Source organism: Protopterus annectens, chromosome 3.part1 (assembly GCF_019279795.1).
Source record: "Protopterus annectens isolate FY-2018-M chromosome 3.part1, PAN1.0, whole genome shotgun sequence".
NCBI lineage: Eukaryota > Metazoa > Chordata > Ceratodontiformes > Protopteridae > Protopterus > Protopterus annectens.
The window spans coordinates 533,698,420-533,720,485 of NC_056732.1; the positions used below are offsets into that span (position 1 = coordinate 533,698,420).

Genomic DNA, 22,066 nt, shown 5'->3' on the forward strand with positions numbered 1-22,066 from the left:
CAAGGAGCAGTTATGCAGTGTAAGTGTGCAGAGTATTCCCCCATCCAAGGTAGACCACAAGTACGTCCATGGCTTTTCATCTGTCCTTGATTTTGCAGAATGTTCTGGTTTTCTGTCATATTTTTATATTGTTGATTTATGCTTCTTATTATTCAGGAAATGCATGCTGTCACAGTGCCCTGTTGCTCTGTTTAAGTAGCAATGATTTAATGACCATCAGGTAAGCTTGTCGGAGATTGTAAGATGCAAGTAAGCTTCAATAAGCATACTGATAAAGAATTACCAGCACTGAAAGTCTTTTCGTTGTTGCCATGCCAAGAATATTTACATAACTAGATAATTGTATAAGCCTTGGGTATTGAAATGCATATGACAGTATTTGTAATAAAAGGACAGGATTACAATATTTTCAGAAGCTCATTACATTTGTTGGAGACTTGCAGTCATCTTTGCAGGCTTACCCATAAACTAAACAGAATGCCAATCTATCATTTGTGGTCCATAACTTGTACAGGAATCCTTTAAGCAATTTATCTTGAGCTTGTTTCTTGCTTGCTGTTCATTTTTTACTTTGATCATGTCTTCCCCATGAACCAGTTTTTTTGGATAAGAAACAAATATTGTCTGTATAAGAAGGAGGTAGCATACCCCTCAGCTGTCCAGGTTTTTCCAGAATGTCCAGATTTTTTTCCCCATATTCTTCCTAAAAAGGATTGAAGTTGCTAAATAATGACAGACATTTGAGTTTTAGATGTCATATCCTATAGAATAATGCATACAAACATCATCATCATCTTCTTTCGGTCGCCACAGCGGATCATCTGTTTCCATTTCTTCCTGTCCTCTGCATCTTGCTCTGTCACACTAAGCACCTGCATGTCCTCTCTCACCACATCCATAAACCTTATCTTAGGCCTTCCTCTTTTCCTGTTACCTGGTAGCTTCATCCTTGGCATCTTTTTCCCAATATACTCAGCATCCCTCCTCAGCACATGTCCAACGTAATCTTGCCTCTCTGGATTTGTCTCCAAACCTTCCAACCTGGGCTGACCATCTAATATACTTATTCCTAATCCTGTCCACCCTCGTCACACCTAGTGCAAATCTTAACATCTTTAACTCTGCCACATTCAGCTCAAACTCCTGCCTTTTTGTCAGTGCCACTGTCTCCAACCCATATAACATAGCTGGTCTCACTACCTTCTTGTAGACCTTCCCTTTCACTCTTATTGGTACTTGTCTGTCACAAATCACTCCTGACACTCTTCTCCACCCACTCCATCATGCCTGTACTCTCTTCTTCACCTCTCCTCCACACTCACCGTTACACTGAACTACTGATCTGAAGTATTTAAACTCATCCACCTTCGTCAACTCTACTCCTTGCATCCTCACCATTCCTCTATCCTCCCTCTCATTCACACACATCTTAGTCCAGCTGACATTCATTCCTCTTCTCTCTAGAGCATATCTCCATCTCTCCAGGGTCTCCTCCACCTGTTCCCTACTCTCACTACAGATCACAATGTTATCTGCAAACATCATAGTCCACGGGGACTCCTGTCTGATCTCATCTGTCAACCTGTCCATCACCATTGCAAAGAAAGGGCTCAGAGCTGATCCTTGATGTAACCCCACCTCCACCTTAAATGAATCTGTCACTCCCACCGCTGTCACACTACTCTTGTACATATCCTGTACCACTCTTACATACTTCTCTGACACTCCTGACTTCCTCATACAATACCACAACTCCTATCTAGGCACCCTGTCATATGCTTTCTCTAAGTCCATAAAAACACAATGCAACTCCTTCTGACCTTCTCTGTACTTCTCCATCAACACTCTCAGAGCAAACATCGCATCTGCAGTGCTTTTCCTGGCATGAAACCATACTGCTGATCACTAATCATCATGTCCCTTCTTAACTTAGCTTCCACTACTCTTTCCCATAACTTCATGCTTTGACTGATCAATTTAATCCCTCTGTAGTTACTACAGATCTGCAGATCACCCTTATTCTTAAAAATCGGTACCAAAACACTTTCTCCATTCCTCAGGCATCCTCTCACTTTCCAAGATTTCATTAAACAATCTAGTTAAAAACTCCACTGCCATTTCACCTAAACACCTCCATGCATCCACATGTATGTCATCTGGACTAACAGCCTTTCCATTCTTCATCCTCTACATAGCTATCCTTACTTCCTCCTTTCTAATCCATTGTACTTCATGATTCACTATCCCTACATCATCCAACCTTCTCTCCCTCTCATTCTCTTCATTCATCAACCCCTCAAAGTACTCTTTCCATCTCCTCAACACAGTCTCCTTGCTTGTGAGTATGTTTCCCTCATTATCCTTTATCACCTTTACCTGCTGCACATCTTTCCTAGCTCGGTCCCTCTGTCTAGCTAATCGGTAAAGGTCCTTTTCTCCCTCCTTAGTGTCCAACCTTTCATACAACTCTTCATACGCCTTATCCTTAGCCTTCGCCATCTCTCTATTTGCCATGCACCTCATCTCTTTATACTCCTGTCTGCTTTCTTCATCTGTCTGACAATCCCACTTCTTCTTTGCAAACCTCTTTCTCTGTATACTCTCCTGTACTTCCTCATTCCACCACCATGTCTCCTTATCGCCCTTCCTCTGTCCAGATGTCATACCAAGAACCTTTCTAGCCATCTCCCTTACTAGCTCTGCTGTAGTTACTCAGCTATTTGGTAACTCTTCACTGCCACGCAGTGCCTGTCTTAACTCATCCCTGAACTCCACCTCACAATTACCCTTTTTCAATTTCCACCATTTGATCCTTGGTGCTGCCCTCACACTCCTCCTCCTCTTCTTGATCACCAACTCATCCTACAAACCACCATCCTATGCTGCCTAACTACACTTTCCTCGGTCACCACTTTACAGTCTCCAATCTCCTTCAAACTGGCCCTCCTACATAAGATATAATCCGCCTGTGTGCATCTTCCTCCACTCTTGTATGTCACCCTATGCTCCTCCCTCTTGTTAAAATACGTATTCACTACAGCTATGTCCATCCTTTTCACAAAATCCACTACCATCTGACCTTCTGCATTCCTTTGTTTAACACCATACCTACCCATCACTTCGTCATCCACTCCTCTGTTCCCTTCACCAACATGCCCATTGAAATCTGCTCCAATCACAACTCTCTCACCCTTGGGTATAGTCATCACCACTTCATCCAACTCACTCCAAAATTTTTCTTTCTCATCCATCGCACACCCAACTTGTGGAGCATATACACTAACAACATTCATCATTACACCATCAATTTCCAGCTTCATAAACATCACTCTATCCGACACTCTCTTCAACTCCAAAACACTCTTAGCATACTGTTCCTTCAGGATAACACCTACACCATTTCTCCTCCCATCCATGCCATGATAAAACAATTTGAACCCACCTCCGATACACCTAGCCTTACTCCCCTTCCATCTGGTCTCTTGCACACACAATATACCAACCTTCCTTCTGTCCATCATACAAATGCATACTAACATAAATCCTGTTATTCTAGCAATGTTCTAAGTTCATGAGAGCAATATTTATAATCTGTCCCTATTTATGTTGGGCTTTGTCCAGATTTCTTGCAGAGGTTGAGGTGTGTGAGAGAAAGAGAAATGCCCTATTTAGAGTTAGCAGGCGGAATTTATTTTCAAGTGTATTTTCAAGGAATTGTGAGCTTCAAGGGAAGAGAAGTTTACTGCTGCTCATGCTAAGTCTGCTTAAAATGTGCAACTGTTTTGTTTAGCAAATGGTATCATTATTGTGGTATAGCATTTGAAAGCAGTGTTAGTTGTACAGCAGGTAGCATACTTGCATCTTGATGCAGAGGGCTATAGGTTCTACTCCCACAGCATGTAGATTTGTATTTTAAGGGGGTGGAGTGCTGCAGTCCTGGCTATGTCCTCCTTTTGGATGAGATGTCTAATAACTATGAACTTGTTTTTCAGCTTACCACCCATTCTGTATTGCAAATATACCATCTTACCATTTTTAATGTAACATAGGCAATGTATTCTTCAAGGCAGCAGGCACTGAATTTGTTGATGAAATGCTGAAGTATAAAGTTGTTTTCTAGCAACAACCTCTTCATTAGTTTCAGATCTCTGTAATGTGGAATTATTCAGATGACTTTTAGTTCTGCAGAGATTGTGCATACTGACCGACATTGATGGATTGTAATGACAAAAGTTTAAGTGGCCTTTTATGGTTGAAATGTTTTGAATTGGGCAGTTTATCATTACTGGCTCATATGTTTTGTTTCATTGCTTGCTGGAAAAACATTCAAAACTATAAATTTAAAACACAGTCTAACAAGTGGTGCTGTATTATAGAAGGGATATAATTAAATTATTTTATATTATAATTAATACAATCTGTATATAATAACCGTGCATAGTCATATGTATAAATATGTACACTTCTTATGCATGGCTACTCTTGCTTATCACAGTAACAGGAAGGATACTGTAATCGCTGTGTCAAGAAAAAAGATCTAAAGGTTTTAGTTAAGCATATAATGAAGTTGTTCACATCAGTGATAATGCAGACCCAGTTTCATATAACTTAAGGGTCAACCACACAAAATCAGAAAACACCCAGAATTTTCCTTGCCCACTCAGTAAAACTAATCTTGAAAAAATAATTAACGTGCATATATTAGGGCTGTTGGAATTATCTATAAAAAAATGAAGTGATGATTTGCAACTATGTCAATGCTGGGATTATGAAGAAATGCTTGATTAAGCATTAATTAAAAGATATACATATTTTAGTGAATGCACACAGTTTAAGTTAAATACAGCTATAACGTGTCGTGCATTCAGAGTACAGAATGCCAGCTTTTATTTAAACAGCAACTTGTGTTACTGAGAGCTAATCTTAGAAGCCAAAGAACACTAGTGTTATAAACTAATCTGTTTAAATCTGTATAATCTGAACAGGCTCATGAGACTCAGTTTAGTGTCCTACATGAAAAATACTGAGCTAATGAACACTATTCCCCAGTAGTTGTTTCTAAGTCACTTACAAATAAATAAATAAAACAAGGGGAAGTATGTTGAGGTAAAACAAATATTTTGTCTTTATGGTAGGTAAAAAGTAAAACTCTGTTAGTACCCAAGTAAATAAAATGATTATTAGCAATGAATGAGAAATTATTCCAGTATAGAGAACTGAACAGCCAAGCCTTCTTGATCAGAATTCAAAAGGGCTGCCAGCTGAAAGTTCCCTTGAGTTAGTTGCAAAGTACATGGGGTATGTAAAAAAAAATTATCATGGATTCTTAATTAAATCTAGATACCTGTAATCATTGTAGAAGTAAAGCATAAGACAGTATGCACACTGAGAATTTTGAACAGTGTTTATGGCAATTGTAGAGAGAAATAGCCAAGTAATGGGACCCTGTAATGGTTGTGTGGGGGTGGGGCTCCATGGGTGGAGGGGGTGGGGCTCCGTGAATGGAGGGGGTGGGGCTCCATGGGCTGGGCTCGGGGTTTGCACCCCCCTGCAAAAAAATCCTGCGGGCTCCCTTGCACAGGAGGTATCAGCCGAGTACCTGCCTGTGTATTCACTGAAACAGATTCTATTTTATAATTGCATTTTGTTTTAAAACTGTCATTAGTCTCTAACTGTGGATTGTTAGTAACTTTGTATAAATAATGCACGAAAGGCCTCAGATGGCTCTGTGATCATCACAAATATGAGTGTCATTTTAGCTCAAGTAAAATAGGCCAATCCATAATGGAACATCCACAACAAGGAAAATATGTGTGTGTGTGTTTTGGAAGGGGGCAAAGTCTGCCCATGCAGGGCCTTCAATCATATGCCCCTGAACTTAAAATAAACATCAGTGTCTTCCTCTGTACCAGTACCCCTACAACAACTGATGGCAAAATCAATCACTAATTAATAATATGTACTGAAAACTGCAAAAAATAGCTCACTAGTTACTGAAGGTTACTGGATGTTCTTCAGTCAACTTGGTCATAGTACCAAATGCAGTAAATTCTTTAGAGAAATGTTAAATCAGTAAGAGCCTATAATACTGCTCAACTGAGTTTTAATAGTGTAAAAAGAGTTATGGTGTTGTCAGTAAGAAGAAAACAGTGAATCTCTGCAATGTTTGGCATGAAGAACAGTGCTCAGAAAACTTGCTGGTTATTTAATCTGTATATAGGCTCATTAGGCCACAGACATTGTTGTCAGAGGTGGCCAATGAATGCTATAATTCCACTTGGTTGTCAGCAGTCTATGCCACTGGTAAGCTACATGTGATTGGTATGTCATAAAAGCTGCAGGGTTGACAATGTGGCCATCACAATTACCTCTTCAAAAATTGTATTAAGAAGATCTGACTTTCTTAAAGAAAAGAAATATACAGGTTGTTTTGCAACAAATTGCTGGAAAGAAGTGTATACAGCAGTTCATGCCAGACGCAGACTTCTGTTGATAGTATTTTATCACAACAATGTCAAAATGTCTGTGTTAACAACTCATCACTGGATACAGTAAAGTATTAGAGCAGCTAGAGGAAAAATAAGTGCAAATGACACTAACGTTCTGTGCAATAACAAGTGTAAAGGACACTAATACTCTATACAATAACAAGTGTAAAGGACACTGACATTCTATACAATAACAAGGGTAAAAGACACTCTAACATTCTGTAGAACAGCAAGTGCAAAGGACACACTAACATTCTGTACAATAGCAAGTGTAAAGGACACTCTAACATTCTGTATAGCATCACCGGATCTGGTGTTTGCATTAAACACCTACTGAAAGAGGATCTGGTGTTTGCATTAAACACCTACTGAAAGACCAGCACTGGTACAGTTTTTAATAGAATCTAGAACAGAAGCTGCCATTAAAAAAGGAACAATTAGTAGAGCATGTAAAACATTGCATGATAACTATAAGAATCAGAGGAGGTTAGAAAGGATTGAGAAGAGAGACTGAATAAGTAATGCACAAAGAAACAATGGGAGAATATATGTATGTCCCAAATCTGCAACAGAAAATTTAGGATTTTTTGCCTGAAAATGTTTACGTAGATATTTTTATACCCTCAAGTAGACTCCAGCGAATTCTTCCTCAGGCAGACAGCAAATGATGGAGGTGTAAAGGGGAAGAAAGAGGTAATTGGGAACATATTTTCTGGGAGTGCGGTGAGTTGGTGGACTTTAAGGATTCCCTGCAGGATGCACTGTTGGAGATGCTGGATGGGCAGATCAGTCTGATGAGGGAGACGATTTTTCTGAGCTATGAATGATACAAAACTGGAATTGCCTAGATATGGTAAGGCCTTGCTGTGCCTAATAATGGTGGTTGACAAAAAAGCAATTACTAGAAAATGGAAATCAAAATCTAAAACAATTATATTGGAAGTAGTGAATACAGTAACAGAGATAAAACAACTAGAACTGAGTTCTTTAGAAAAGGGTAGGAGCAAACTACATAGGAAAAAAACAGGAATTGTGGGAGCAATACATACAAGGGAGGAATGAGGTTTAAAAGGCAGCAGGACTTAAATGAGCTATGTAATGTTTGAGTGAGAAATACTGGGTAGATTATAAGTGATGTAAAATGCTTGCAACTAGGAGTGTGTCTGTGTGTTTTCTTTTCATTTACACAAATGTATGATTGCCTATGTAGTAAGTGATAGTTTAATAAAGATGTTTTTTTATTTGAAAAAAAGGCAGGAATTGATTAATGTATGTAATGCTCCTTAGGTTATATAATATATAGCAATATACATGAAGTATAATGTTTGTTATGTTAACATAGTTTGATTACTTTTATATGAATGTAAATTTGCCCATGTCATAAGTGGTAACTCAATAAAGGTGTTTGAAAAAAAAAACACCTATTGATTGTGCTGTGTTCAGTAGCTTGCAGTATAAAAAAAAATTCAAAGGTTATCTTTCATATCTTCAGCTATTATTCATTCTTAATACAGCATTTAGATTTCTAATTTCTTGGTCTTAAATACATATATAATTTACATACAAAATTGATGCGATTTAATATTAAAATAATTGACAAACTCAGACAAAGAAACCAACCGATTCAGAAAAACAGATGTAGATGAACTTACAGCTATGTCTCCTTCCTTCAGTCTCATTCCAGCCAGTGATGCTGTGAACACAAAGATAAAGCAATAAGCAAACTCATAAATAACAGCACCCAGTATCAGACATCACATTGTAAAGGACTGTGACGCAGTGCTGACACCATGTTATTCCAGTTACTTGTGGTGTACGGTTTTAGTATACATGGAGACATGCTGTGAGGTTAAGGCCCCACCTTCCCTTCTGATCTACATTGTCTTGTAGCAGGAAAGTAGATTTGACATTCCAAAACATTTATATTAAGGTGGAAAAGATTTATATTCATTGTATGCAAACAAACTCTGGCTTTTTAGTACAAATGTATGCACTACTCACAGATGAAGAAATTCAAAAAACACAAACAAAGCTAGCTGAAGTTTGCTATGTTCCTCATCTGATCTTATTTACTTATTTTATTTTGTTTTGTTTTGTTTAACAGACAGGTCCTACTGGCAAACTCACATTTTATTGGTGATCCAGGCAAACTATCAATACTGGGTATATACATACATTTTATGCGGTACTTACGTATTATTGCAACCAGATTTGGAACACCCTCATTGCTAAATTTAGAGGGAAACTACTTCATGTTACAGTGAAATGGGGTGTATAAACTCCAAATTACTTTTTATCACACTGCTTGTGAAACAGAAAGGGAACAATGGAGAAAATACTCTTCATGGGTACCACCCTTTAGCACCGTGAAGGAATGGGAAGTTTCGTTGAGGCATACTGTAGCAGCTTGCCGGTAAGAGCAGGTATTCAGGGTTGTTATTAATGTGCGTCTTTACATGTACATTTCTACACATTTTATTTTGGGCTGACTTCATGGAGGGCTGACGTAAGGCGTGCAATCGGTTATTTTTTTTCCCCTGCACTGATGTGTTGTTTATAAGTTGTGTTTTGGTATTTATAGGGCTGCGAACGACTGTAACATACTTTGTTTCAAGACAGACTACAAAGCCCATGTTTACATGCCATTCACTGATTTCTATTTTGCTGGGAATCTGAAATGACTCTTCAGTAAGAGTAAACAGTATGATAATTACATTTCACCGGGGAAGAATCTGGGCTTGTTTATGTGATAAGTGCTGCATTATTTCTCTTCCCTGCTGTTTTTCCTTTGCATTACATTACGGTGCTAAAGCGCTACCCAGGAAGAGGAATTTGGCCGTTATTCCTGTTCCTCGTTTGGAACCCACATGAGACAATAGTGATTTTCAGTGCACAGACCCCTTTTCTGTTTACTATAAAGTCGTTTTGCAATAATAGCAGCAATTACACCAGTTCAAAATCTGGTTGCGATAATACGCAAGTTCCCATTTTATATAAATCCACCTATAACAGCATTGTATTTTTAACAGTTTATAGGGATAAACCTTGTGTAGCAATAATATTGAAATATACCGTCATTGAAAATGTGCAGTATAAATGCAATAGTTTTATCATGTTTCCCTTACATATACAAATGGCATTTAAATTTGAGTCCTAAAATTAACGGTAGTATTTTTACATAATGCATTTAAAAGATGAGATGAACAGAAGGAAAATGCAGGGAGAAAGCTGTTAAAAAAGATAATATGACAAATACATGTAAGCAAAATTAGAGGGAATGGGGAAACAGTAACAGCAGATAAAATGAGGAGTTAATAAATTATATTACAGAAGATCTGAGAAAACAGATCAAGGGAACATAATTAATTCAGGCAGAGTCTAATTAAAAAAATGTTTTAAGTTTTCTGTCCTGTTGGATATTTAAGAGTTCTTGGCCTGGGTCAGTTAAAAAAAAAGTTACCAAAGAATTTCTTTGCAAACTGTGAACAGTATCAGTTAATCAGTGGGGGGAGCTGAGAAACAGCATTTCTCTTTTATTTAGAAATACCTGTATTTAGCTGAGGTGTTTGTGTGGCCTGCTTTGCTCTGAATATCACTCATCTCTGGCTGCATTTAATTTTGATTTGAAACTCTTCATTTAAGGTCTGATCACTTATATTTTATATCTTATTCTAGTAATACATTTGTTTTGTTTTCTGTTCTGTTGGAGTTTTAAGAGTTCTTGGCCAGGGTCAGTTAAAAAAATTACCAAAAACTTCCTTTGCAAACTGTGAACAGCATAAGTTAATTAGTGGGAGGAGCTAAGAGTATTGCTCTTTAATTTAGAAATACCCATATTCAGCTGAAGTGTTTGTGTGGCCTGCTTGCTCTGAATAGCGCTCATCTCTGGTTGCATTTTTTCCTATCCCACCCTCCCATTTCTCATTGTGTTTTTAAATTTGGTGGATTTTGAGTTCCCGTCCCTACTATAAATCTCATTTTGAGCACACTTCCCAGTCATTTCTCATCAGCTATCTACTGAGTAGACAGAGATCATTTGGGAAGCCCACCCCCTTAGTTTCTCAACCTTGAATTATCTTGTTTCCTCCCCTCCCCACTTAACCTAACAAAAATGAATGAATAAATAAATAAATAAACTGCACTTTATCCATCTGCTTTTACTGTATTTGTGTTTCTTCCTACTTTATTAATTTATTTTGTTTTTGCTCCTTGTTCTTAAAAGTATTCAGTTGCATTTATTCTGCTGCATTTCTTACTGCTTGTTAGTGGCCTGATTAAATTGTAACTGTTATTCTAAGCCTTTTGGTTTAAGCACTTGGGTATCAGGCCAGTTGTTTTACATTAGGAATGTTTGTGGTCTAACTCTTGTAGCAGGAGAGGTAGCTTACATCCTTCTAAGTTGGGAATTGCAGGTTGATGGCTTAGTGTGTCTTGGTTCTGGTTTAAGCACTTGGGCTTCAGGCCAGTTATTTTACATTAAGGTTTGCGGTCTGCATTCTTGTGGGAGGAGAGGGTAGATTCTGCCCTTCTGAGCTGGGAATTGCTGGTTTAAGGCTTATTGTGCCTATTTACTTGAACTGTTTCTTTCTGAAATTGGTGCGCCTTGTTTACTGTAGCATAGACTAGATTCAGACCTGCTGAATCTAGCTCTGTTTGTATAACTTGAGCTCTAATCCTGACATCTTTTTTGGAGAGGGTTCCCCTGCACCCTAGTGGCAGGAGTGTGCGGTTAGAACTCGTCTGATCGAAGGTTGCTGGAAAAGGGCTCAGTTTTGAACATTTTTATTGGTTAATTGGTTAGTTTGTTTAAATCAGGTTGCTCTTGATTACTACTGTTATTATTTAAGTCTTCTCCTGTGTTAAATCAACGTAAACAGAGTTTAAATATCTTTAGCTTAGTCTGGTTACAGGTTTTGCTATATCCAGATCAGTTTGTATCCAGATCAGTTTAAGTGATTTGTGTGTTTCTTGCTACGCCAACTTTTGTTGGCTGGGGCCTGCCTGCACTTAGTGGGACTAAGTGAACTGGTTGGAACTGGTCTGGCATAGGGTGTTGAGCTAAGAGTTCAGGGAGAAGGGTTTATTGGTCAATGCCAATGCTTCTATTTTACTTTCCTTTTTGTGGTATTTAAACCCCGCATTTGCAGGGGTTTGTGCTTGTTTGCGTGTCGTGCACTGCTGTTGTGTTGTTTTAACCCTTTGCGAGGTATCTCAGCTGCATTTTATTCTCTTACCAGCACTCCTTTGAAAGTGAGGCCTTCACTTGCAGCTACTGTATTGATTTTATCCAGCCCTACTCACACCTATAAGTACTCTTCTCAGATAGTACCCACTCTACTATCCCTGACCTCTCTTCCACAGATTCTGACAACCATGAACGGATAATTTCCTATGGTTTCTCCTGCTAGTCTGCTTGATATGGGCATTCTGAGACAGTGTAGCAACTGCCTTATGTACATGGACAACCCTCTACTACTACTACTACCCAGGAACACAACATGTGAGAGATGCATTACATTAAGAACCTAGAATCCTTGCTGTCTCAGTCACAAGCCAGTACATCTGGCACTAAGAAGGTTGTCTGCACAAACAGTACAAATACCACACCTCTAACACCACCCACAACTGTACAACACACTCCTACATATGTGGAGGTTCTCAACAAAAACATGCCTAAATAAAATAGACCTCCGAAGCAAAAACATGCATGCACATCACATCCCACGCATCACACACATAGTACATATGCCTGTGTCTCACAGCCTCTAAGGTCCAGCCACAAACCCAACATATTAGTCATAGGAGACTATATTGTGAGACACACAGATGTCCCCCTCCCCATACTACACAAGGAGAAAATCACAGTAAGTTGCTTGTCAGGTGCTAGAATCCACAATATCATGCACGCACTCAAGTCTCTTAACAACAGGTACTGTTATGACTCTGTCATAGTTCATGTTGGTGTGAATGACTTGAGAAGTACCTATCTGGACTATATCAAGAGAGACATGACTGAGCTTGCTAAAAATGTGTCTCAAGCAGGTATGTCCCTAACCTTAAGCAGCATCCTATCATCACCCAGAATGATGCCTCAATACAAACAGAAAATTATTACAACTGGCTTAGTTTATGGTGTCATTCCAAGGGGATCCAGTACCTGACAGCCTGGGAGGACATGACTGACAGACCACGATGCTTTGCCAGAGATGGCCTTCATTGTCTCCCCTGGGCTTCAGACTTCTGGCAAAGATTCTTGCTTCCTCCATAGTGCCTTTTTAGGCAAAATCATGAGCACAAAATTACCAACATGAATAATTCATATGAATGAAATTAAAGGTCATGCTGCTAAATGCAAGGAGTCTTAGCATGAAACTGCAGTCATTGCAAACATTCCTTGCACTGGAGGATGCTGACATTTGTGCAGTCACTGAAACCTGGTTCAAAGCTGCAGAGAGCACCCCAGCCTTACCAGGTTACTCATCCTATCATACTTTCAGACCCCAAATGGAGGGCTACAAAACCAAAGGAGGTGGAGTTTCAATATTTATCAAAGACATACACACCTTCAGGCTGGTCAAATGGTATGATGCACAGGAGACACTCCGAGTGCAGTTAACTGTTGACAAAATGCCTATTCAAATCATAGCTAGCTACAGACTTCCAACCATGATTCAGGACATCCACTCCACCTATCTGGAATTACTTAAATCCATCAACCCTCCCTCTACCCTGATCCTGCATGACTTTAACTACCCAACCATAGAGAAGAAGACCTATCCTAGCCCAAACATGAATGCCCAGAGATTCCTTGACTTCGTCAATGCCAATGCATTGGATCAGCTCGTCGACACCCCTATGAGAGGTGAAAATATCCTGGGCCTGGTCTTAACCAACATGAGTAGCCACTGTAGCACTCCTACAGTGTCATCCTCCTTGGTAAGATCCGAACATAAAGAGATCACTTTCGAAGTCACCATCTCCCCTGAACCCCCCCCCCCCCAGCAGGATCAAACAAAAAAACTTTCCAAAGCTGACTACAGTCTCCTGAGAGCAGGTATAAGCAGCTTCACAGCCACCATCCCTTCAGTTGGCACTAGCACTAATATCCAAGCCTACACCAAAAAACTATATGAGCACTTAGCTGTATGGATTCAGCAATATCTGACCGGACCAAATTATCTTCCTCATGGAAGAGTAAACCTGTCTGGTGGACAGCAGCAATACACAAACATTATAATAAAAAGAAAAAAACTGCTGTCTAGGACCAAGAAGAAGCAGGTGCGAAGTTGGAAGCAATATCTCCTTTGTCTGAACAAGCAAATAAGGTCACTGGTGAAACCCATTAAGGCTAACTGAGTCCAAACTGACAACATCCACTAAGGACAATCACAAGGCCTTCTTCACATACATCCACAATCTCAAAGGTAATACCCAAGCCTGCTCTGAACTGATTGTGAATAACACCACATATACAAATGCCATAGATAAAGCCAACCTGCTGGCAGACAGGTTCAATAGAAACTTCCTCCCCTGTCCCCCACATCAGTAAACCAGGACATTCCCAGCACCTGTCCCTCTCCCCTCATCACCAGGGAGCAGGTCTTTAATGCCCTCTCAACGGCAAAAAATACAGTCTACATGGGACCCAACAATATCCCTGGCTGTATCCTACATGAACTCAGGCATAAGCTCTCAGCTCCATTACGCACCCTATTCAACCAAAGCCTGAGCACCGGCTTCATCCCAGCCAAATGGAGGACAGCCACTGTCATCCCTCTACACAAAGGTGGAGCATTCACTGACCCAGGCAGTTATCATCAGTCTAACTAGCCTGATCTCCAAGGCCATGGAACACATTATGATGGACCTTATAAACAAGGACACATAACCTCCAAATGCTTGACCCCATACAGTTTGCCTTTGTCAAAGGGAGATCATGCCTGTTAAACTTAGTCGACTTCTTTTGAAATGGTCACCAAAACCATGGACAAGGGGAAGATGGTGCACACCACCTATCTTGACCTAGCCAAAGCCTTCGACACTATTCCCCACTCAGGCACAATAGATAAACTCTCCCAGCTAGGCATCAACCCATATGTTACCAGATGGGTACCTAACTGGCTCACTGATAGAACCCATTTAGTCAAAATAGGGAAAGCCACCTCTAGTAGTAGACCTGTAATGAGCGGTGTCCCCCAAGGATCAGTTATGGGATTCTACTGTTTGGGATATACTTTTCTGAGGTGCAAGCCAAAACCAGTGGTCTGTGGCTGACCAAGCTGGCAGACAACTACAAGCTGGGCATTCTCTTAAATTCCTCTAGTGATGTGAACATCCTCCAAGATGGCCTTACCCAAACTAATGACCGGTGCCAGAAGCATGGCCTCAAACTGAGTGCGAAGAAATGCATCATTATCCCCTTTGGGGAAAATGGCATCCCCACTGATTATCACAGTAATTACAATATACTAAGCATACAATCAGTTGTGAGGGACTTGGGCACCCAAGTTGATAGCAACCTGACTTTTGACCACCATGTTGCCTCCGTTGTATGGAAGGCTTTCTACATGGCCCACCTCATAAATAAGGTCATATCATCCCTGTACTCCTCCCTTACCAGACCCATTATCGAGTACAATGCCCCCTTCCACCTTGCCAAAGTACATGCAGCAGCTGCAGAGACCACAGAGGTTCCTGACCAGGAAAATCCATTGTCTCAAACACCTATCATATACAGACAGGCTAAAAGCCCTGTTCCTCAACTCAGTCTGGTATAGACTGCTCAGAAGTGACCTGTGTCTGGCATACAAGGCCATCTCAGACCCAGCCTTGATGGAGTTATTACATATCCGTAAGTCAAACTCCACTCATACAACTTGCACGCAAGGCCTCAACCTGTTCTGTGACATTAATGCAACTTGTTGGCAGGATATATTTGTATCCCAAAGACTCCACCACCTGCGGAATAGACTCCCAATCTATGCCAAGCACAGTACCTCTCTAGCCCTCTTTAAGAAGAACCTGGATGACTGAATGGGAAACAGAAAATATACCCTTGGGATTGCACCTGTGTCCCTGCTGGACAGGAGAAACAGGTGCTGACTTTGTGGGAACATGGGTGAAATTCTTGGCTAGGCTTAGAAGAGCCTCTGGGCCGATAGCCTAGTATCATCCTATGAAAATATATGCATGGGCTACAAGTGATCTTACTGCAGTTACAGGGTACTTACCAAAGAGTACAGAATTAATAGAAGCATTTCTCAGAAAGAAAGAAATATAAGAGTGGTAGACATAACGTGCAATATCTAGTTTAGAAGACAGGTAACTACTGGTTAGGTTACAAACAGAAACAACTTCAAAGTGTTTAAGAGTACAAATTTAAACTAAAACACTAAAAATGCATGGAGCTTAAAATGAAAGCAGAGTGTTAGCAGTTATGTAAATCCACAATGAAGATTTGCTTATGGAAGCTAGGTATAAGCTAGTATGTCTTTTTGGTTTTTGATGAGACAGAGTTGAGTAGTTTTTACATGAATTATGTAGAATGCAACAGAATCTGGAAAAAGAAAATTTGCAGCAACAATTACCAGCCTAAGACAATCCACTACCACTGTATCAGTGTTTATCCTATCCAGCTTAACAAATGAAAAAAAAAACAATTAAATAAAAGCATAATTAAAGCTAAACAGTCCTACTGACTTTGAAGATGACAGTGATTGCTGACCTGCTTGTCACTGTTTTGTCTCTTAAACAAACCAGGTAATGCTAGATATTAGAAATCGCATATTAATTCATGAACCATTGTCAGCTGAGACGGCTGAACACAGTCTTGAAGGACAGACCAATGTAGCTGTTTGATTAAAGAGAGTGATATGAGAAAGAAGGCCTTGTCCTCAACCTGCTCTTGGCCGAACACTAAAGAAGTAATGGTTATCTTACTCGTTCTTCGCTTCTACCTGAAAAAAGAAGATGAACAAAAAGGAAAAATAGCAGGAGGAGTACAGGAGACGGAGAGGAGGGCAGAAGAAGGAGGTTTGGGGAAAGTAGGAAGTGTGGGGTGGGAGCATTGTTTGATTGTTTTTCTCTGTTTCTGCACTGAAGCTATGTGAGACTGTGCCATTGCTGTTACCTGGCTTAAAGCCACCAAAACTGACATAAAAACAAAGTGAAATCATGACTGGTTACATCTAGGAAAGAGATCAAGTAAATATTAAAAACCTAGGATTAGCAATTATGCTTGGTCATCCCAGGGTGGTTCACAACCATCACCTGTGGAAGAAAGATTGTTTCTGACATTGTTCTACTTCAGTAATCCCTATACCTAAAATCAGTGGTTTTGGCAGATACAGTAACAATGGTCTTACTTCCCCCAAAAGACACTGGCAAGTCATGCAATGAACTGACATCTGGTGGCAATACTGCAATGGCCTGTTCCAGAAAGGACATCAGCATCCATGGAGGATGAAAAAGCATGGTCACAGGCTGCAGCTCGCTGACGTCCTTTTGAACCATGCAGAGATCCACGGACTGTATACTAGCTTTGAAAAAAACACAGAACTGGAATCATCCACAGTGGTGTTAATTGTCCTAAATGCTGAAGCCATCACGAGTTGGGAGAGATAATTTTCAGAATCATACCTTTTATATTACTATTGGGAAAACTGAAGAGAAAGCTTTGATTTTTTTAAAGAGAAACATGTTTTATGGCAACTAATCCTCCTTACCTTTTGAAGACCTTATGTGGTGTATCTATATTTTTCCTTACTTACACAGACAATAAGTCTCGCCTGCTTGCTTCTGCCTCTCAGAACCTACCACTCAGCCCAAACATTTTCCAGATCTAGTCAAAGAGCATGAAGGAGAGTCCACTCTCTTCTGCTCAAGAGTAGCCACTATTAATTCAAGCCAGTGGGCTTCCAGAAAAAGAGAACTTCTATGCAGAGTGATGGCTTAAATCTTTTACAAGACAGGCAGCACCAGGTGTTATAATGACTCCCCAGGTAGAAGAAGTGAGATGGGTGTACAAGGGTAATCCAACAACTACACCCATATAGTTCTGTCTGATGTTAAAGTCATCATGATAATGACAGTGAAGCTTAGGGACTGAAGCTGAAGTTCATCATACATTAAGCTTTGTTCTGAGATGATAAAGAACTGAGAAGCACTGATCACACTACAGAGTTGTATCAGGCCACCAGCATCAGGTGCTATAGTGCCACTTGGGACTTCTGGGAATTCTGATACCAACACCTGTGTCTGGAGAGACAAAATTACAAACTATGGCTCTGCTGAAAGCGACATCCAAAATAATAATTGGTGATTCTGAGGGAAAGTGGTTGCATAACAACTAGCAGCATATTTGGGCAAATTTGATAATCCATAAGCTTTAATTAAAATGGCACATAAGAACCCCCTTGGCCAGTCTAATCTTCCTTACTACTCTACTACCTGGATAAACTGTATAGGCTTCTCAATCAATATGTCATAAAGAATTGCCCTAGGCTTTTTTTAAATTTTCTCCCAGTTTTTGATCCTTCAGGAAAGTTACTGTGATTATCTGTCACCTCTTCTAAAAAGTAAAAAAATATCTTTGTATCTCTCCCAAACTATATACATTATATCTTCATCTCACATCATTTTCAGTTCTTTTTCTGAAATACAGAACTCATTCTCTGACTTCCTTGACGTGTTAACTTATTCCTAATATCCTTCTTTGACTCCTTATTTCAGGACTGTGGACTCTTAACTGTGCATAATAAAGAGTTCATTACATAATCACATTCCTTTCTTCACAGTATAATAAAACTGAATATCATTCAAGGATCAAAGACAGAATGAATAATTATACAAATTAAGTCCAGTCCCCATAAGACATTCATAAATCCACACTTTTCTCATTAAACTTCTATCATGAATCACTCTGTACATAGCAGTTAAAAGACATCCATTCTTTCACAGTTTTTAAGTGCAATATGATGTCATACTACAAATGTTTATACATTACAATTTGAATATGAAACCTACTGCTCATCTCTATAGCATACATAGATAAAGCCCTGACTACAACTCAGACGACTCGAGCTTGATTAGTAGCTCAAGTGCTAAAAGAGTAGGGTCTGGTAGAATGGGAGTGAATGGCCACTGCTACATTGCCCAACCTGGGAGAGGGGACATGGTTCCAGTTTGCTGATCCACCAGCAAGTGGACGTCTGAAGGCAACAAACAGTGGAAAGACCAGGAGATGTGGCTTGATACTACAAAGATAGTGAGAGCAGCTTCATTAAAATGTGTGTGAGAAATAACACACATGCATGGAAATGGCCAAAAGCAGTCCCTCGGTGTAATAGAATTGCCCATGTCAGCTACCCAGGGGCAGAGATAAGGACTTGAGAAGTTTCACAAAAGTCTGCATCAGTAGATGGAGGAAATGGCAAAAACCACCACTACTGCTGCTAGAATGATGGCCCTCTCTGTTTGGTGCTTACTTCCATGTCAGGGATACCAATATAGGGGAATAAAGGGGCTCTAGAACAATGGGAGGGGTGTTGATGGTTGGCAGGCATGGAAACAAAACTAAAAAGAAAACCATATTGAATCTTATTAAATAAAAACCTTACCTGGATTATCACCAGTGAAAGCAACTATTCTGCAGTCAGAAGGAAACCCATAGCGTTGAACATAATAAGAAGAAATGCAGCCCTGAGAAATAGAAGTTACAAATTTAAGGATTGTACTCTGTAACATTTACTGGCACTCTCACACTCATCTTTTTTACATTTCTGAACTCAAGACATGCATAGCTGCATTATTTGTAAAATTTGTGGTTGGACCGGAGAGGTCGCAAAACTCATGACCATAGGTTATCTAGGGTGAAAGATCAAGACCTCAAGAACAGTCTTCCATAATATATTCAATCATTCTCAGCAACCAGTAGCAACAAAGGTTGTAGAGTAAGTTCCAACACAAAATTGAGGAAAATTGAGATCCCAGGAGCTCGTGGGGGTCTTACAGTGTCTTCCCCTCTTCAGAAAAAAGAAGAAACAATATGAACAAAAAATGGGGGGTCACAATCATAGTGAGCTGAAATTGCATGAGCATTTGAATCTGGAAGAGAAGGGAAAACCTTTGTCCAATAATTCAATAAGATAAGATAGAGCCACAGTCAAATTAGGGCTCTGAAATCTCAAATTCTTTGCTGTACCAAAAATAAAAATCTCTTCCATTTTTTGCGTACACTCTCTCCTAGTACTAGGCCTTCTAGCTTCCATAATCACATTTTAAAACTTGTTGAGGAAGTTGAGACCTGCTGTGTTTCAACACAGAATATGCCAGGCTGTTACCTTCAAAAAGCATCCACCTTAGATTTCAATTGTGAACCATCTGTTCCTAAGAGATGAAAGGACATTTCACATAGGACCACCTGTTCTGAAAAGTGAAACAAAAATACAGAGATTTGTGCTTGTATATTCTTTCTAAAATCAATTTCCAGTTCCTTAGACCTAAACTGACGTGATGAATTTATAGAGGCAAGAACTCAACAGATCTCTCTTCCACAGCACAGACAGAATATAACCTTTACTTTTACGATGTAATGCTAAAGGTAAATACAAAGACAATTCAGTCCTGAGATTGTTAAACACCAGCTCTTAGACTTGCATTACCATGATCGTATCAAAATAAATATGTAAATAACCTGGTGACATTTTTATTTATTTTCAAAGGTTTTAACATGGATATTGTATATCTGGCCTTTTTGAAAGGTGTCGGATCCCCAAAGATCAAAATAGGAATGCTGATCAGTCCAACTCTCATCAGTACATAACATCTAGTTGTAGAATGTATTCCAGTGTTATTTTAAACCTCTTATTTTCAGTGAAGAATACACAGCAAACTACATTATGACTCTTTCGTGGTATGGTTATGGATAATTTCATTACAAAATTGATCAAATAAGTTGAAAGCGAAATATCTCAAAACAAAAAGCACTCTCATAAAAGCAATACTCTAAACAGAATTTCTAGGCCAACTCTTTCTTTCCCATTACCAGAATTGTCTTCTTTATCTGGTATTCTATCCATATTGCAGGGAGAAAACTGATAGTGTGGTGATTACTTAAAAATACTTATCTGTGAATCTACCTCCCTGAATATAAGCACATAGTAGTAAAGTAACTGGCATAATGTCATACTTTGGGTGACCTTATGAGTGAGTAATGCTCCACTACTACGATCACACTTGTTTTTCTGTCATCAATTGTTGACATGCAGTAAGTGACTATAATTCCTTAACTTTTAGATCATTATAACCATTTTTATTCATAACTTGTCTTATTCTGAAGGTCTTCAGTCAGCAAAATAAATTCAACCATGAATCGATAAAGTATACTATCCCTATGCAGTGCAACTCAAGATTTTGTGTGAATCTATAAAACAGAACTTCAGCTAATTAAGTTAACATGCTAAATCAAATGAAAACACAATATATGTTAGATTTTGATCTTAAATTTGTATGACACATGCCAGTCTTCTTAAAAGCTCATATGAAACCAGATTTGCTTTACTACAACTAACAGGGTTAGTTACCACTGAAGTAAAACTTTCAGCTGCACTTTAAAAAAAAATAAACAAAAATCAAATAACCTAAATGTGCTTTCTGCTATCATTTATTTTCAGAAATAAGCGCTCACACACACACACACACACACACACACACACACACACACACACACACACACACACACAAAGTTACCTATATAAAGCAATATTGTTCACAGATTCATTTAAAACGATTATTCTGTTATTTGCTTAGTAGTAATAAGATATTTTTTTCTGAAAACTGCCCTGAAAACTATAGCACTGCAGTTTCATATGCAATTGTTCTGTTTCCCTGCCAAAAGCAGCAGTGCTGCAGCTTGCCCAAGCAATGATGCACATGTATTCTCATCTGTATGCTGAAGAAATGGGATTTCAGCCCTCCAAATTTCACTTACACCTTAATTCCAGCTAGGACAGGCACTGCTAGAACTGAATTCTGACTAAATACGTGGTTGCAAAATAAGGATGGCTGTGAGAACCACAATGACTCCTTAGCCTTTATCTCACATACATGCATCTTTACAAGTATAACATCAGTCCATGTAGTTGTAGTGAGTGTACCAGCTAAGTGATTTACATACTGTAGGTATTGACAATATATGAACTAATGCCATAGTGCCATGCTGTGCTCTGTTTGCTGCAGTTTAGTTAATGGTCTCTTGTGGTAGGGAGAAGGAATACAAACACATGTTTGTAGGTGTGCGGTCTTCATCTTCTGTAGAGCACAGGCCCAAATCCTGCAGGTAATCATACCAGCATCACTCATTCTCACTGCAAGGTACTGCTGCAGCACATCAGCAGCATAACTGAAGAGGCAAGAACCTTCCTTTAAACGTAGTTCCTGGTGAATGAGAAAATCCTGCGAGGATACTCTAGGGAAGGACATGCTGATGCACTGTACACTTCAGGAAGAACCCCAGCTAACTGAATCCTTCAGAAGTTATATTAATCCTTTTTCAGTCTGCTATCACATTATCTTCCATT

The 22,066-nt window shown here is 39.4% G+C and overlaps 1 protein-coding gene across 1 annotated transcript in view; it reads right to left on the minus strand.

Moving 5' to 3' along the window:
- Positions 1-22,066, minus strand: part of XYLB (xylulokinase) — a 1,259,970-nt gene that overhangs the window by 706,528 nt on the left and 531,376 nt on the right. The window contains exons 10-11 of the mRNA XM_044066952.1: positions 19,106-19,187; positions 8,141-8,181 (exon numbers count right to left, since the gene is read on the minus strand). Coding sequence (XP_043922887.1) covers positions 8,141-8,181; positions 19,106-19,187 — 123 coding nt within the window. The remainder of the gene's footprint in view (positions 1-8,140; positions 8,182-19,105; positions 19,188-22,066) is intronic.